The sequence below is a fragment of the Chelonoidis abingdonii genome, chromosome 14 (assembly GCF_003597395.2).
Source record: "Chelonoidis abingdonii isolate Lonesome George chromosome 14, CheloAbing_2.0, whole genome shotgun sequence".
Classification (NCBI taxonomy): Eukaryota; Metazoa; Chordata; order Testudines; family Testudinidae; genus Chelonoidis; species Chelonoidis abingdonii.
In genome coordinates this window covers 38,337,020-38,351,486 of record NC_133782.1, presented here as the reverse complement: position 1 = coordinate 38,351,486, position 14,467 = coordinate 38,337,020, and the positions used below count along the sequence as shown (strand labels likewise).

General features: G+C 50.1%; 1 protein-coding gene across 1 annotated transcript; it reads right to left on the bottom strand.

Annotated features, from left to right (window-relative positions):
• Window positions 1–7,954: 7,954 nt before the first annotated feature.
• LOC116821541 (H-2 class II histocompatibility antigen, E-S beta chain-like) lies at window positions 7,955–12,442 on the bottom strand. Its single transcript, XM_032774860.2, has 6 exons — window positions 12,044–12,442; window positions 11,622–11,897; window positions 11,042–11,311; window positions 10,661–10,948; window positions 10,134–10,238; window positions 7,955–9,779 (listed from the first exon to the last, which is right to left on the bottom strand). Exons 1-6 carry the CDS (start codon window positions 12,111–12,113, stop codon window positions 9,652–9,654), a joined length of 1,137 nt encoding a protein of 378 aa, XP_032630751.1. The 5' UTR covers window positions 12,114–12,442; the 3' UTR covers window positions 7,955–9,651.
• Window positions 12,443–14,467: the final 2,025 nt, after the last annotated feature.

Here is a 14,467-nt window from a genome sequence, read left to right as displayed (position 1 = left end):
AATTAACTACAGAAAGATAGACTTTAAACCATTATAAGTCACAAGCATAGCGATCACAGTTGGTTACCTAAGAAACAAAATTAAAAGAGCAGCCTAATGCTAATTTAAAGATACTAAGCAAGATTTGACCCAAGCACCCTAACAGATGGTACAAGCAGGTTACATTCCCTCAATACACAGGCTAGGACAACCTTCCAACCTGGGACCAAGCATCCCCAGTTCAAAGTCTGTGTCTTCCAGATGTGCTTCCAGGTGCTAAGATGGGGGTGGCAGGAGAGAGAGGCCAAATGATGATGGAAAAGGTCTTTTCTGTGGCTTGGGTTAGTCCATCCCCATGGCATACATTTATCATAAACAGACAGTTAAGGGTTAAGAAGTTCACCTAGCCTAGCTGACACCTGACCAGAGGAACTAATGGGGGGACAAGGTGTTTCAAGAGGAAGGAGGGAAGTTCTTCCTTTGTCCTTTTCATTAAGTTCTGTGCCAGAGTGAAAAGATCCAGGAATCAACTAGAGAATATTACAGAAGGAATGAATTAGCTGATGTTTATTTCCTTTTGTGTCTTTGTCTTTTTGCATTAGAGGGATAATCAAATTGGGTTTTCTTTTGTGTGACTAAGGTTTTTGCCCAGGGGAACAGCCTGTGTTTTGAATCTGTTGTCTGTGAGAGTAGCTTACATGCTAATCTCAGAGGTATTCCTTTCACCCCTTTTCCTTAGTTAAAAGTCTTCTTTTTAAGAACCTGATTGATTTTTCCCTTGTTTTAAGATCCAAGGGTTTGGATCGGTGTTCACCAGGAAATTGGTGGAGAAGTCTCTCAAGATTACCCAGGGAAGTGTTACAGTACTTGGGAGGAGGAGGTTTTGAGAGGGAAGACATAGTTTCCCAAATGACTCATAAACAGATGTTTTAAAAGATTTCGGTGGTAGCGGCATACTGATCTAAGCTGGTAATTAAGCTTAGGGGTTGTCATGCAGATCTCCACATCTGTACCCTAAAGTTCAAAGTGGGGGTGAAACCTATGACAACATGCCTTCTCTGAGAAGACTCTAGGAGAGTGAATTGGGTGTTGATAAGCCATTAACGCCCATCTGGCTGATGATGGCTACTCCTTTGTTGTAACTGAAAGGCTGGCTGTGGGTGTTCTCAACCTCACAACATATTTCAGTGACAAATAGAGCAATGCTTCATAACTCCACATACAATGATAGCACACACAATCCAACAGGATATTAATGTTCAACAGATCAAGACTTTTGAAATGATGCCTCACAAGGCACACTTTGTATGACACATATCATAATTATATGACAGTGGTGAATATGGGGGTTCCAGAGTGCTACTTTGAGATACAGAGCATCACAGAGGGTATGCCAAGCACAGTTCTACTGCCCTTTATTCACACAACAAAAAAACAACACTTTCATATCCCTGCCTCCAATAACAAAGTGACTTGTGATCCAAAACGAGACAAAAGTCATAATTTGGGCAAAGCAGCCCTGTCATGCTGATCACCTAGGCAGGGTAGGTGTGATCATGGAAACAAGGTTGACTCCTGAAGTCCTCTTCCACAGCTCACCACTAGATGGCAGGGGAGAGGTCATCCAGACCCTTCATCGGCTAACTGATTTTATGGCACACAAAAGATGAGAGTTGCTGTATGGAAGGAAGGTGCATTGACATGGAACATGGAGTGTTTATTGCAATGGACAAAACAAGAGTCAATAAGACATGCTATTTAATTAAAACCCAAAGAGGCTCCAACAAGGAGCCACAACAGCTTGTGTTTTCTTTTTCACATGGCTGTGTGCTTTGGACGCAAAAACCAACCCGGCGCCAAGACAGATCAGTGAATATAAGAAATGGAGCTTCACCATTAACACTCTTATCTAAAAGTTCTATTTAACTATGGTGACAAGTAAATGTCATTAACAAGAAAAAACCTATATGGTAGTGATATGAAAATGGAAAAAGAATAATTGTAGCAAAACTAAGTGATTGTATAAAAGATTGAAATGCCCTAAATTAAAAACAAATTCAACAAGTAGCTTAGGGTTACATTGTGACAGATTTATGTTACCAATGTGCCTAAGGCGTCAGGTCATTAGGTAGAGGCCACAGGATCATTAGGGGAGGGGATGAAGAAGCACACCAAGTGACTACATTTTAAAGCTTTATTAAGCAAATAACAGCGGTGAGCGCTGGGTTCTTCCCACGTTGCTCAAAGGAAGGAGCAACCTGTTGTGAAGGGTCACCACTTAGGTTTTTACCCTCCCTCTGACACGGTGGCCTCCTACACAAACAGCAATATAGCACAAACAAAATTGTTAGGGCAGCAACAATTGCATACACCAGCCAGTAGTGGCTTCTGGATTTATTAGTAACATAGCATAACACAGGTTATCTCAAACAGGGGTCACCGCTTGTGTAGGAAAAGCCCCTGGCAGGCCAGGCTGGTTTGTTTACCTGCCCCATCCTCGGGTCCGTCCAATCGCGGCTCCCACTGGCTGCGGATCACTGCCCCAGGCCAATGGGAGCTGCTGGAAGCAGCAGCCAGTAAGTACCTCAGCCCGCTCCGCTTCCAACAGCTCCCTTTGGCCTGGAGCAGCGAACCATGGCCAGTGGGAGCGGCGATCGGCCAGATCCACGTACAGGGCAGATAAACCGGTCTGGCCCACCAGGGGCTTTCCGTACACAAGCGGCGACCCTTGTTTGAGAAACCCTGGCATAACACCTCCCCTTGTTGGCATAGATGCCTCATCCGGATGGCTGTGGCAAAGGCAGCTTTCTCCAGATTAAACATGTGCTGCAACACTGTAAAGGAGGGGGCATCTGAAACACGGTCAGTTGTTCCCCGGTGTGCGTCAATGGAAGGAAAATATTGGGCGTGATCCATGAAAAATTAAACACAATATAGTTAGAAACATTAACACTACTTTGGATAACAATGGGTCAATGCACCGAAAAATTTTGCGCTTGAGATTGCAAATGCAAATGTAAGGGTAGGTGGTTCTCCACAAACACGCAGAGGTATTGGTGAACAAATGTGCCTTGCTGGGGGCATATCCCGATGCCTTCCCACCCCAGTAGATGTGTCGACTCACCTTGTAAAAGCGGCCTGGCATTGCTCTTTTTTTACACATCATTTGAGGGGATTCCATAGGCTATAGTTGCCAGGTGTTGCCCTTTGCAATCCATATGTGCTGATATTCAGCGGCTGCAGTCAGAACATACTGCTTAGCCATGTCTCTGGGGAGAGCCACCTCCCACACATTGCGATGGACTACCCATTCCCAGAGGCAGCCTTCCCAACATAAGCAGAGTCAGGATGAGCTCTACCCTGACATCTGGTGGTGAATTATGGGGAGTGTGGAAAAGAGCCCTCCACACCCACTCCACCTAGCATTGCCCACGGCAGCCTAAAATGGTTACTTTCACAGCTGTGGGATCCCCAATTTCTTTGTTATTGGGGCAGGAGGAATAAAGTGTTGTCACCCTGATTAAGTAAATGAGGAACTATGAAACTGTTTTATGATAAAGGGTTTCACTATCAACTAAATAGCACTTGCTAGACAAGGGACATGGGTTCCAAAACCCAGTGAATTGAGAGAGGCTAGGGACAGGTATCTGTACCTGGTGGTGTAGGTGCCTTATGTGAGCCAGAAGCACCAGTTCCACCTACTCCCCTCTCTCTACTGTGGAATATAAGAGTTGGTTTTTGATTCCCTTAGGAATCTAGATACGGGTTACTGAGCTGAACTCACTATGGGCTAATGGTGCACTAGCACTGGGGCTCCCCTGCTGTGAGCTGAGATCACTAAAGAGTTGGAATTGCTGAGCTATGAGTACTGTGCTAACTAGTGGGGGAGCCTGAAGCTATACTGCGGAGCAGAGCAGCTGGCAGAGTGGAGTGGAGCCGAGCAGTTTGCGGGGACGGTTGGAACAGATCACGGGACAGCTGGTAGAGCAGAGCAGCTGGCAGAGTGGAGCAGCTGTGGGATTGGTGGAGTGGCCCACGGAGCGAGCAGAGCCGAGCAGTTTGCGGGGACGGCTGGAGCGGATCACGGGATGGCTGTTGGAGCAAAGCAGTTGGCGGAGCGGAGCAGTTTGTGAGGACGGCTGGAGGAGCAGAGTGGAGTGGCTGGTGGAGCAGAGCAGTTCCTGAAGAAGCCGGAAGCAGAACCCCACGGAAAGGGAGGTAAGTTGGCCCCGGACCATGTAAGGTGGCCCTTTCTACCCAGGCTGGGGGAGGGGGACCTCTGCAGATAGACTCTCGAACTCTGGTGCTGCACTGACCCGGGACAGAGACTTTTGGGTTGCGGGACTTTTGGGACTGTGGGTGATCTTTGGGTTGCTGGACTCTAGGGACATTTGGGGTATTGGACTTTGGAGTCTTGGGGTGATTTGGGGGTTGCTGGACTCTAGAGTCCAGGAAAAAGGCCACGGCCCAATTTCCTGGGGTGGGTCTTTGCTCGCGGTTTGGTCTAGGAACTTTATAGTTGAGGTGTTTTCCCAATTTAATGCTTGTTGTTTATCTCATGTAATTAAACCTTTTCTGCTACACCGAGACTCTGTGCTTGCGAGAGAGGAAGTATTGCCTCTTCGAGGTGTTCAGGGGTGTGTGTAAGATTTTCCCAGGTCACTGGGTGGGGGCTCGAGCTGGTTTTGCATTACGTTGTAGGGAAAGGATCCCTATATATTGAACCGGGTCCTTGCTGCTATCAATTCGGCCTGGCAGAAGGGTTACACCAAAAGCCTGGTTGGATTTTTATAGCAGGGGCCTACACTTTTGTCATGGGGGCAAAGACCATGAAGGAGCAGGCTATGCCTGGGCACTTCCAATTAGTGAGCCTCCAGGAGTAGCGAAAAGGTCATTGTTCCCAGGAAATTCCTAGGTGGGAATGGATTTCCCCGGGACAGGCTTTATGGAGCACATCCTTCTGGATGCTGCGAATTTGCTGGGTTAAATATTGTTGGATTTAGGAACACACACAGAATCCCAAGCTAGTTCGTGTCTGGCCTCAATTATGGTTTTAATTAATTCCTGCAAGGTGTCCCATGTGTGGAGGGACAATTCAGCAGTATGTTTGAGGGTGGAGGTGGCCACTGTCGGATGGGTGAGATCCACACTTGTGACCAGCCCTATGGCCTTTTCCAATTCTTCCAACCGTTTGTCTTTTATGGCCCCTTGCTGAATATTCCAAATACTGACTGCCGAATTGGCCCCATCCCACAAGGAGCTTATTAAGGTCTGCCTTTTATGGGGGGACATCTGGGTAAGAAGGGCGAGACGGAGGGTGGCCCCCCTGGTACAATTGGGAAGGAAGGCTGGGGCTTGGAAGTGCTTCAGAGGCAAACAAATGTCTAAAGCTCCCAAGGTGGCATTGAGGAGCCAGTGTTGAGTGGCTGGTGGAATTTGCCACCATCACTGGTGTGGCAATGGGCCGTAACATTGTCTCCTGTGGTGCTGCCTGGTGGGGTATGGAGCTCTTCTGGATTAATCCCATTTGGGATCCAATTGGGGAGGGATACGCAGGGCCAGGGGACCTGGGGCTCTTGGCCGGATGCTGCCCTTGGAAAATACCCAGAAAACCATTGTATTACAATGAAGGATTCTGCAGGCCTGAAGCAGCAAGAGCGGTCCCACCACCACTGTTCGGGGTGTTCCTGGGCTCTCGCTATTACTGCCTGTCCTGTTAACAAAGCAAAAGGGCGGGGGGGAAAGAACAATGTAAACGCACCTATTGGGGAAATTGAGGCACATACAAAAACCATTTAAATTATTAGTCGTTCCATTACAGCCCTCCCTGGCTTCCATTGTGGATGTTGTTTGCCTAGTTGAGGAGGTCACAACAATAATATTTCATCCAGGGCTTAGGGACTACTATTGCTTTTCAAAGGGCCTCCCAGGCCACCACATGAGACACAGGGTTTGTCCCTCTGGGATCCAAGGGAGGTCTGGGGTAGCCAGACGGATCCCATGTGAAATATGGGGAGTGGGCTAGCTTTTCATATTTGTGCTTCCAGAGCCTGTTGGTGTGCAATTTTAACAATTTCCCCAATTAAAAGGTTTGGCCTTACTATGCTAGAAAAATACTGCATTAATTTGTACTGATAAGTATTAAACAGTGATCTTTTTCTTTGCTTTAGCAAGTGTATTAAAACATTAGTGTTTTTTGATATTATTTAAAACATTTTGTGTTCCAAGCAAGGTGACCAGACAGAAAATGTGAAAAATCGAGACGAGGGTGGGGGGGTAATAGGAACCTATGTAAGAAAAAGACCCAAAAATCGGGACTGTCCCTACAAAATCTGGACGTGTGGTCACCCTAGTTCCAAGGTGGACAAAGCAAGTATCTGCCTTTCAGTCAGGGCCGGCACTTCCATTTAGGTGGCCTAGGCAATTGCCTAGGGCGCCAGGATTATTGGTGGGCTGCATTTTGCTGGAGGGGGCGGCAGGTGGCTCCGGTGGAGCTGCCACAGTCGTGCCTGCGGACGGTCGGCTGCTCCCGCGGCTCTGGTGGACCTCCCGCAGGCACGACTGTGGCAGCTCCACCAGAGCCACGGGACCAGGGGACCCTCCGCAGGCCCGACTGCGGAAGCTCCACCGGAGCCGCAGGACCAGGGCGCGAGGCGGCGAAATTGCCGTGCGCCTAGGGTGCTAAAACCCCTAGCGCCGGTCCTGCTTTCAGTACATTCCATGTGCGATAGCAGTATGGTTATTTGTTTTTGTATTGGGCTGTCCTGCAGCTGGGACAGAGAGCTTAATTTATTTTTAATTACCTCCAGGTCTACACTATTTGTAATTCCTGCTTTAAAACCACTTTTTTCTAATATGGTGTCTGCTACCTGAGGATGTTTCCCTGCAGCATTTAATACACAACACTGCTAGCAACAAGACAAACCCCACAAAACAAAACAGAACACAAAACAATGTCTATTGTGACACTAGATTCATGGTATTTTGGGTTACTTTTCAGCTGATATCAGCTTTTTCTCTTTTTTTGAAAGACAAAACAAACATGTTTTTACCCCTTTGGGGGTGGCAGATTACTTCTTAAAATATATATATATTTTATAAATATCCTTGCTGATTGCAGGCAAAACAGAGGAATTACCCCCATATTTTCCTGTGTTTGTTCTATAAGCAGGCCAAGTTTCAATGGCTTTTACCTTTAATAGTTAGGTCATTTGCATTAACACAGACACTTTTCGGCTTGCTTTAAAGTCATTAGCAACTCAGAGACTCTATCTTAAAAGTGACACAATCAACTTTCACCAGAGTTTTGATAACTTTTAACTTTTAATTTTTGCTTTAAAACACACACAGATCTGAAAAAGAAAACACAACCTGTTGTGGCTACCTTTGGAGCCCTAACAGGATTCTAATTAAATAGTATGCTATATTTTTCATCTAAAAAAAATTTTTTTTTTACAATATACACTGCACACGTTCTGGGGAAAATGCACATTTTTTATATTTTAATTTGTACAACAATAGCTATATTAAATTTTGTAAAGCACCGAGTTACCCCTTAAGGGTTAAATGCCAAATACCAAAGCCAAACAGCACTTTAGTTTCCCGTGTTCAGCAAAAAAACATTTTTTGGTTCGGAACTTTGAATGAAAGATTTAAATGGATTTTAGTGGCATTATTTAAAAACAAAACCAATTTATTTTATTTTTTAACACCCCTTGCACTTCTTTAATTTTTACACAGCTGTATATAGATACATTTATATTTATTTGGGGGCAGTTAAGTTTTAAATAGACACTCATTTTTTTTAAGCAAATTTGACTAAATTGTTTATAGTCAAATGATTTAAATCAGATTGTTTTCTTGCCTGGCTTATTTACAGACTTTTTTTGGGAAAAGGCCCATTTTTTTTTAGAATGAGTGCAAAGAAACTAAGAATTTTTTTTAAATATTTGTATAATGTTTAATTGCTTAGGCATTTTTTTTGCATTTATAGCGTTAACTTTTTACTTTTTTTTTTAATTACTTGCTTATTTTTTAACATTACACCTTTATTAACTCAGATTTCACCTTTCCAAGTATTGTTCCAGGGATTTGAATTTCCCATGCCTGTATTTATTGCTTCCCTTACTCCTGTCACTATGCCCTCAGGGCTTTCAACCTGTTTTTTTTTTATTTTATTTTTTTATGGGCACAGGCTTCGTTCCGTTACCAATTTAGCAAGGAGGGCGGGTTTCGTAACTACCCTCCACCCTCCTGGTTTGTTTCCTTAAACAATATTACTTACAAAAATACTACACTGCCCAAATTCCTCTTTCTGTCCCGACAATGTTTGATAGCCCACATGGCCGCTGCAGTCCGTATTAATCCCAAGGCTGCCCCTAAGTTTTTACCCTTCTGCTTTTTATACTTGGCAGACAGGTCTAACAAATCCAGCCAAGTCTGCACCCTTTTCTGGAGCTCCGCCACTGACCCCAGGGATTGTATTCCACCTTGATGAAAGCCATCTCCTGCCGGGAGAGGTCCTCACCCCCCTTTGAAAGAGGCAGCAGGGTCCCGTCCCTTTTTGCTGCCTCCCCCGTGGCGGGGGCATCCAGTCCGCCAACCTAAAGTGACCCCAGCAGGCCGGGCAGCCGGATTCCCATGTCCATGCTCCCTAATGCCCATCCAGCCTTGAACCCATCGTTGATGCCATCGCCCAAGACTGTGACACTCCTGAGTCCACAGCTGTACCCTTCCGTTTCCTGAACATGTTGTTACAATCCCTTAGTACAATTCTTAAGGTCTTTCCAGTCACTTGAAATGTCACTCTGCCCACGCCGGAATCGGGGCTTACAATGTTCACCCCCCGGCTTCAGGGATGCAAGACTTTGTTTTCCCTCTTGCTGGCCTTCGCAGTCTCACTAGTTTTTGCAATTTTTTAGTCCTGCTCAGCTTAGTTCTTCTTCTTACGGCTGATCGGCATTGGAATCTAGGCTCCCGTCTTTCTTGGCTGGTAGACGAGAGTCAATTGTGTGCAGTGGCCATGGGCTGAAATCAGCCTTTTATTTTTGGACTGAGCTGAGGCATTAAGTTAACCCAATCTCTTCTCCCTCCCTCCCTCTTAGGCCTCTTGCAACCTGCAAAGGAACCATTCACTCCACACTTACACCTTTAACCCTTCTCGAAATACCTTGCAATGCCTGCAACGGCGTTAGCAACATACAGTGCTGGTTTGTCCCCTCAGGGGACCTGGGGAGGAGGCCATTGGGTTGTGACAACATCTATTGAAATATTGTTTCACAATATTTAGTTGGTTAACATGCCAAGTGTAAAATTTCACTAGTCTGCAGTTACTGGGGTTTGGTCAAAAACGGTTAAAAATTACTTGAAGGTTTTATGGTGGATGAAGAAGGAAACTTTTAAAATGCATGAGCCTGCCAAGGTGGAGCAGCAGTGAAACCGAAGGCAGCTTGGTGGAATCAGCAGGGGAGCCAAGGTGTGTCGCTCAGAAAGCAAACTGACAGAGAGATGCTGTGGGAACATGACTAAGCATTTGAACAGAAGCGAGCAGTACAAGTACTTGATCCATTAAATGAACAATATTTGATCCCCCAGGACACACCCTTCTCCAGGGATGTGCCATGTAGCTCCAGCCAAATCCGATGTCCCTGGCACAGCCGGCTCTGAGTCTGGTCACTCGGTGACATCTGAGCAAGAAGATGCTGTGGACGAGGAGTTTCCTGCTGGCTTAGCTGTGGCTGGAGCAGAGTTGAAAGTCCCTGGCTGTGTCTGTGCCAGGTGATATGGCCCCTTCTGGGCCCCTGCAGGGGAAGCCAAAGCAGGAATTGACTCATCTTGAGATTCTGCCACCCGGGGCTTGGCCTGACCCACTGCAGCGAAGGTGTGTGAGGTGGACAATGGGCATCACAGCTGGGGCAGCTCCCACAGCCACTTCCCCTGTATCCAGCGAGGCCTCAGCACGGGGCCCCTGTGATCTCCTGCTAAGCACGGCCAGGCTCATAGTGCAGGATGGGGACTCAGCAGGGGGGACCATCCCCTCCTGGTTCATGCTGGCCCCAGGGCAGCGCTAGGGGGATCCTTGCTGCAGGGAGAGGGACAGGAGCTTAGAAGGGAGAGCTGTGCTGCAGGGAGTGCTATGGGGGAGCATCACTCACCTTGCCTCCTCCTCAGGTACCAGCCCAAAGCCGCAACTACCAAGGCAGCGAGGATGCAGCCAGCAACGATCACCAGCAAACCAGCCTGGCCTGTGACCTGGGAATCTGGAAATGCACCGAGACAGACTGAGCCATGGGCCCTCCGAAGCCCCTGCCCCCTACCGCTCCCTGCCCAATAACCCTGGGCTAGCATCACCTTTCCCGCAGCCAGTTTGCCCCACCAGTCACCAGCCTCCTTTGTGTCTGCCCTGCAACTAGATATCCTTCTTTCTGCCTCCCAGTCTGTAAGCCCCCCAGTGACCCTTCTCTTCTTCCCCTCCCCTCTGAGCCCCAGCTCCCCTTAGTACCTCCCTCTGTCTACCCATTCCCTGGTGCCCCCCTTAAACTCCCTCTTTGCACTTCCCACCCACCTCTCTCCCCTACCCTTTGTGTCCACCTCCTCCATTCCCCTTCCCTCAGTTAGAGGTGCCCCATTTCCAGCTTCTCCCCACTGCTCCCCATATTCTGCCCCTCCCCCCAGTACTCACCCCAAGTCACCCTCAGCGGGTCGTGCCCCAGGCTGCTGTGTCTCACCACACATGCATGCTCTGCAGGGCCAACCCCCTCTTGCCCCAGTTCGATGGACACCTGGATCTGGAAAGTTAGATCTCCATTGGGCAGGATACCACTGGTCAGTTGCTCCCCCTGGGCCACTTGGCCTCCCCGCTCCCAGGTCACCTCGATGTCACGGGGATAGAACCCCGTCACATGGCAGACGAGCTGGCGCAGCTGGTCCTGGGTCCCTGGGACAAGGGCTAGATGCACTGTGGGCTGCGCTGTGGGGAGAGTGAGAAAGGGTTATTAGTCATCGGGAATGGGAAAGCAGGGGGCAGCGGATGGGGAGTGAGGGGCACCGGCAAAGCTGTCACCTGTCTTCTGAGCGATGAAAGGCAGAGTGAGTTCGATCAAGGACCTGCAGTGCTGGGGCAGGAAGAGGTTCCACATAGTGAAAGTATCCCCTTCACGGTTCCAGCGCTCTGCCACTCGCCAGGCTGCCGGGTGCTCCGAGAACCAGCGGTTCTGGTCAGACTGATACCGCAGCAGGTCTTCCCCATTGAGGGAATATCTGGTGATAGCTTGGATAGCACCGGTGGCATCATCCAGCTCACAAGTCTTCAGGATTTGCATGTAGTAGGGATCTGGGGGCAGAATGGCTGAGTGAGCAACTGAGCACAGAGCTGCCAGCGGGGGCCAGAGTGCGTGAGAAGTTCTCATCCGTAGAACCCAGGAGTCCTGACTCTCTGCATGCCCTGCTCTAACCCACTAGACTCTGCTGCCTCCTACACCCAGGAGTCCAGAATCCAAGCCCCCCTACCCCACTCTCAATACTAGGTATCAGAGAAGTCCCTCCTCTCTGGCGTCCCCTTCCCCAGCTCCCTCCTACCTCCTTTGAGCCACCCACACATCCCCTTCCAAAGCCGAGCCAAGTGTTGGGGCTCAGGGACTCACCTCTCTGTGGGGAGCTGGTGTTCACCTCCTGCACCAGGGCCTGGTACTTGGTCTCTACCCAGGAGTCCCAGGCCATGCATTCAGCATTGTCTGCACTCCAGAACTGAAGGGTTTCCTGGTCACCCAGGCTGTACCCGCTGAGGGGAACCACCCGGCCAGTGTTGCTGTCGTAGGCTGAGCGCACCAGGTCATTCACCTTTGTCACACTCAGCCGCTTGGGCAGATCGGGGGCTGCCTGTGGGGAGATGAGCTGGAAGCAGGAGACATGGTGAACCCCTGCAGGAAGGAGAGAGACTACAGTGGGAATGGGACCCAGACATCTGGGACAGCGACCCAAGGGGGCCCTGCAGCCCACAGCCCTGGGGGAGAGAGACTGGGATGGGAATGGGACCCAGGCCTCCGGGAGAGCAGGGGTCACTTACCAGCCAAGGTGACAGAGCAAAGGGACAAGAGCCAGAAAGACACCAAGATCGGTTTGGCCCCAGGAGCCATCGCCCTGGAGGGGACAGTACGGCAGCTCTGAGGGGTAGGGTCTGGGGTCTGGACCCAGAGACCTGCAGGGGGCACAGCCGCCCCTCCCTGCACTGAGCTCTCTCCTGCTTTGATACAGGAAACACAAGAGGGGAAACCCAGACCCACAAGCGCAGCAAAGTTGAAAGAGAAACTAATTGTCCCCTCACTCCCCTCCCCGGCTGCTCGCTGCGTCACGGGACAGTGAGTTACACGGACACGTGGTGCCAGGGCTCCACCAATGTTCGGGCCGAGTCTCTCCCCCGGCCCCGCCTGCCACCCCCGGGCTCCTCACCCTGCAGTCTCTGGCCGACTGCTCCAGTCGGCGGCTACAAGGGAGCAACGCTGGGGCAGGCTGCGGCGGCTGCTGCGGGAGAAGGGGAGGAGGCGCCTGGCAGCCCCATCCCCCTGGCAAGTGACTCTGGCTGGAGTCCCTGAGCAGCAGTCTGGCGGGGCTTGGGTGGGGGGTCGGGGTGAAGCCCCCTCCCCCAGAGCTCTCTGCTTCCACCCCAAATGCCTCATCCCTGGCCCAGCCTCTCTGCCCCGCACCACCCCCTATACCCCAACCCTCTGCCCCAGCCCAGAGCCTGCACCCAGCACCCAAACTCTGTCCAGAGCCCGCACCTCTCCCACACCCAAACTTCGTCCCAGAGCCTGCACCCAGCACCCAAACTCTGTCCCAGAGCCCGCACCTCTCCCACACCCAAACTTCGTCCCAGAGCCTGCACCCAGCACCCAAACGCTGTCCCAGAGCCTGCACTCCAAACCCCCTCCTGCACCCAAACTCCCTCCCAGATCGTGGGCAGAGGGGGGCAGGACTTGGATCCATTCTGGACATCACCAGATTATACAAATTATACAAACCTGCTGCCCCTGAGCAGAGCCCCAGGTGTGTGGTTGGCAGTGGGGATTCCCGGGCATGGGGAATCCCGGGCATAGGCCAACAGCTGGGATCCCTGAGCGCAGGGCCAGCAGTCAGGATCCCAGGAACACCAGAATGCCGGGTGGTAGTAGGACCTCAGGCACAAGCTGGCAGCCAGGACCCTGTGCAAGCAGGGATGCTGGATGGCCGCAGAGCGCCAGGTGCAGTGGCAGCAGGAACCCCTGGATTATACAAATTATACAAACCTGCTGCCCCAGCAGAGCCTCAGCCACGGGGCTGGCAGCGGGGATCCCCAGACAGGGCCAACAGCAGGGACCCTGGACATGGGGGCACCCTCCTGCACCCCTACGTCCCTGAGTAAATGTTTAACCATGTAACCAATAGAATTTTGATCTTTTACATGCTTACTGTTTTTACACAGTTTTTACATCCCTAGTTCAAAGTCTTTGTCTTCCACACCTGCTTCCAGGTGTTGAGATGGGGGCAGGGAGGGTGAGGGAGAAGAGGCCAAGTGATTATGTCACTCTCCCTCTTCTAGACTTTCTTCCAGCTGCTAAAAAGATCCTTGCTGTGAGGTGTGTGTTAGCCCCCAGGGCACATATGCCTTCTCTGAGAAGTCTCTGGCATAGTGGGTTGGGTGTTGATTAGCCATTAATGCCCGTTTGGCTATTGATGGCTACTCTTTCCTTGCAACTGAAAGACTGGTAGTGGGTGTTTCAAACTGCACAACATATTTCAGTAATACGTATAGCAAGGCTCCATAACTTCATATACAAGAATAGCACATCTAATGCAAGAGGATAATAATGGTCAAGAGATCAAGACTTCTAAAATGATACCTCACAAGGCATATTTTTACAACACATCGTAATTATATGACAGTGGTGAATATGAGGGTTTCAGGGTGCTACTTTGAGGTACAGAGTGTCACCCAGGGTGCAAGCACAGTTCTGCTGCCTTTGATTAGCACAACAAGGACAACAACCCTTTAGTACCCCTGCCTCAAATTAGAAAGTGACTTGTGATCCAACACCAGCCGAAAGTCGTCATATCCAGGGTCGGCTCTACAGTTGTCGCCGCCCCAAGCAGCGTGCCAAATTGCCGCAGTGGCAGCGGGAACAGTCCGTGTGACCTAGAGCAGCAGGCATGTTTCCGCTGCGGCAGCAATTTGTCGGCAGCTTCTATGTTTAGCTGAAGCCGCCGTGGGCAGCTAAACGTAGAAGCTGCCGCCGAACTGCTGCCACCGCGGAAATGCGCCTGTCGCCTTAAAGGCGCATGGACTGCCCTCGCTTTCCAAGGCGGCAATTCGGTGCGCTGCTTGGGGCAGCGAAAACACAGGGACTGCCGCCCCTTTCAGATTGCCGCCCCAAGCACCAGCTTGGAATGCTGGTGCCAGGCGCCGGTCCTGGTCATACCCCCATCATGCTGAGCACCTAGGCAGGGTGGGTGTACC

Excerpts from the sequence above, each read along its gene's own strand:
- LOC116821541 (XM_032774860.2), bottom strand. The coding sequence starts at position 12,113 with ATGGCTCCTGGGGCCAAACCGATCTTGGTGTCTTTCTGGCTCTTGTCC. Across the intron at positions 10,949-11,041 it reads TTTCATCGCTCAGAAGACAG|CGCAGCCCACAGTGCATCTA; the intron begins GTGACAGCTTTG and ends CTCTCCCCACAG. Across the intron at positions 9,780-10,133 it reads GTACCTGAGGAGGAGGCAAG|GGGCCCAGAAGGGGCCATAT; the intron begins GTGAGTGATGCT and ends CTTCCCCTGCAG.